Here is a 2234-nt window from a genome sequence, read left to right on the forward strand (position 1 = left end):
CTACCCGGTTCTCTGTAGTGAATGGTATCACACTAACGTTACCAATATTGCGAACGCCATCAATATTGCGAACGGTTGTCATTATATCCAATCCAATGGCTTCATTCTATAATGAGGAGTTATCATTGGATATGATTATATTCAGCCAATGGATCAGGACCCCACCTTGAAGTTCAAAACTATTATGTTCATTTTTATGTTGTCCAATACAAATTTCAAATTGTATCTTATTATAACGCCTTCAAATTTAATGTAGATCTGAGTTCATATATAAATTAAAACGCGTCACGACACCCAGGTATAATATTTTGTAAATTAATATTCCATACATACAAAACTAAGATATTACGACCGCTCGCGAAATACAAAGCCAAAAAAGTTTCACCAATTCTTTAACGTTACATTATGATTTGGATTTTGAAATTATACTGTAACGTTAAAGAATTGGTGATTATTTAGATATTTTAGGCACTTCTTGGCACTAAAAAATGCAGCTGGATATATATTTTATAATGCTACCTTTAGTTTTTTTTATTCGAGGGACTTTTTGTGATGGTGTGCTTCAAACATTTGACATTTTAAGCGTTCGCGATATTGATGGATTACATTATCAAGGGAGGATTCGAAAAAAAACTGAAATATTCGAAAATGAAAATGAAGAAAAATCGGCACATCAATGGTTGGCCACGTTAATGCATGTCGCGCGGAAATTTGAAACTCCAGATTTGCAAAATATAGGTAGAATTTCAAATTTCGTACTCGTGATCATGGAGGATAGCGATAAAATTGCAATATTTTTTACTTCCTCCGACTGCGGCGTCCGGCTACCCCCCCCTCGAGGGACCGTCATGGGGACACCGTCCCTGGGGTGGCGCGAGGCCACATATACGTTAACTATTGCTAAGTACTCATCTATAGCTATGCCTAAGGACGGGACGACTTGGTCGATCGCGGTCTTGAGGGTCTTGAGCTCGGCTTCACACACAGCGAGGATGATCGCGTGTTGCGCCGCTTCGTTCGCTGCCTTCTGGTCGGCCCAGCGGGTCTTGACTTCGAGGCAGGCTGCGGGGTCCGCTGCTTGGAGCGCCTTGGACATCTGGATGTCGCCCTTGGAGGCCAGGCTCTTGGGCGGGGTCGTCTTGAGTCGTTCGAAGGCGGCTGCCTTGGCGACGATGGACTTGGACAGACGCTTGAACTCGGCGAAGGATGAGTCGACGAGGTCAGCGACGTAAGGGGGGATGGGGCGTGGCGGCCTGCAAGCCGTGGGTGTCGGCGAGGCCATCCTGAACGGGATCTTCGCGGGTTTCGGGGTAGGAGAGGAGGTGCGATGCGATCCACAGAACAAAGGAACAACTTGTTTCCAAAGGGGTGAATTAAGAATTAAGCAACTACGGGAGCGCAGCGACCTCCACGCGTAGCGCGCACGCGCGCAGCGCGTCACGGAGGTTAGGGGGCGGAGTCCCCTAGAGCTGTTTTGATTGGCTTGTCGAGTTGCAGAGTGCAATTGCATTGGTCCTTTCGATGTTCTTCTTCAGTGGAAAGTTGTGTGGACAGCGCGGAATAATACCAAACTCACTATACTATACTAAAAACTAGATAAGGCGTCGGTCGTTGATTGGCTGGTGGTGCTCACGTCGGATCGGCGTCTTGAGGATGATTGGCTGGTGGAGCTCACGTCGGATAGGCTTCTTGGTTTTGATTGGTTGTTGAAATGATTACGACAACTGTTGAAGTCGTAATCATCCGGATCATATCCGTATGGCCAAGTCAGGCAAATTTGCTCCACTTGTCCATCCGGAAGTTATCCGTATGGCCAAGTCAGGCAAATTTGCTCCACTTGTCCATCCGGAAGTTATCCGTATTGGACAAGTCAGGCAAATTTGCTCCACTTGTCCATCCGGAAGTTATCCGTATTGGCCAAGTCAGGCAAATTTGCTCCACTTGTCCATCCGGAAGTTATATCCGGTTATCCGGAAAGTGTATAAAACCGTATCATCTCAAGTTTCGAGAGAGTGTTTGGGGTTTTGGGGTTTCCGCCCCCACACCTGTACTAAGCTAGAAGCTCAGCAGGTGTGGGGGATATGTCCGTACGAAGTGTCGTAGGACATAGATGCTGTTTGAGGTTTTTGGGTCGTAGGAAGCAGATGGTCATTTGGTCAATGCCACACTTCTTAAACCCAGATTCAAACTGGGGGGCCAGTAGAATGCGTTTGAGTTCATTACTCTTCGGTCCA

At 46.4% G+C, this 2234-nt stretch overlaps 1 protein-coding gene across 1 annotated transcript; it reads right to left on the reverse strand.

Moving 5' to 3' along the window:
- Window positions 1-746: 746 nt before the first annotated feature.
- On the reverse strand, window positions 747-1282 carry H257_14240 (hypothetical protein; the record flags this gene model as incomplete). Its single annotated transcript, XM_009842002.1, has 2 exons — window positions 747-824; window positions 890-1282. 2 exons carry the CDS (start codon window positions 1280-1282, stop codon window positions 747-749), a joined length of 471 nt encoding a protein of 156 aa, XP_009840304.1.
- Between the last annotated feature and the right edge of the window lie 952 nt (window positions 1283-2234).

The sequence above is a fragment of the Aphanomyces astaci genome (genome assembly GCF_000520075.1).
Source record: "Aphanomyces astaci strain APO3 unplaced genomic scaffold supercont1.55, whole genome shotgun sequence".
NCBI classification, from domain to species: Eukaryota; Oomycota; class Saprolegniomycetes; order Saprolegniales; family Verrucalvaceae; genus Aphanomyces; species Aphanomyces astaci.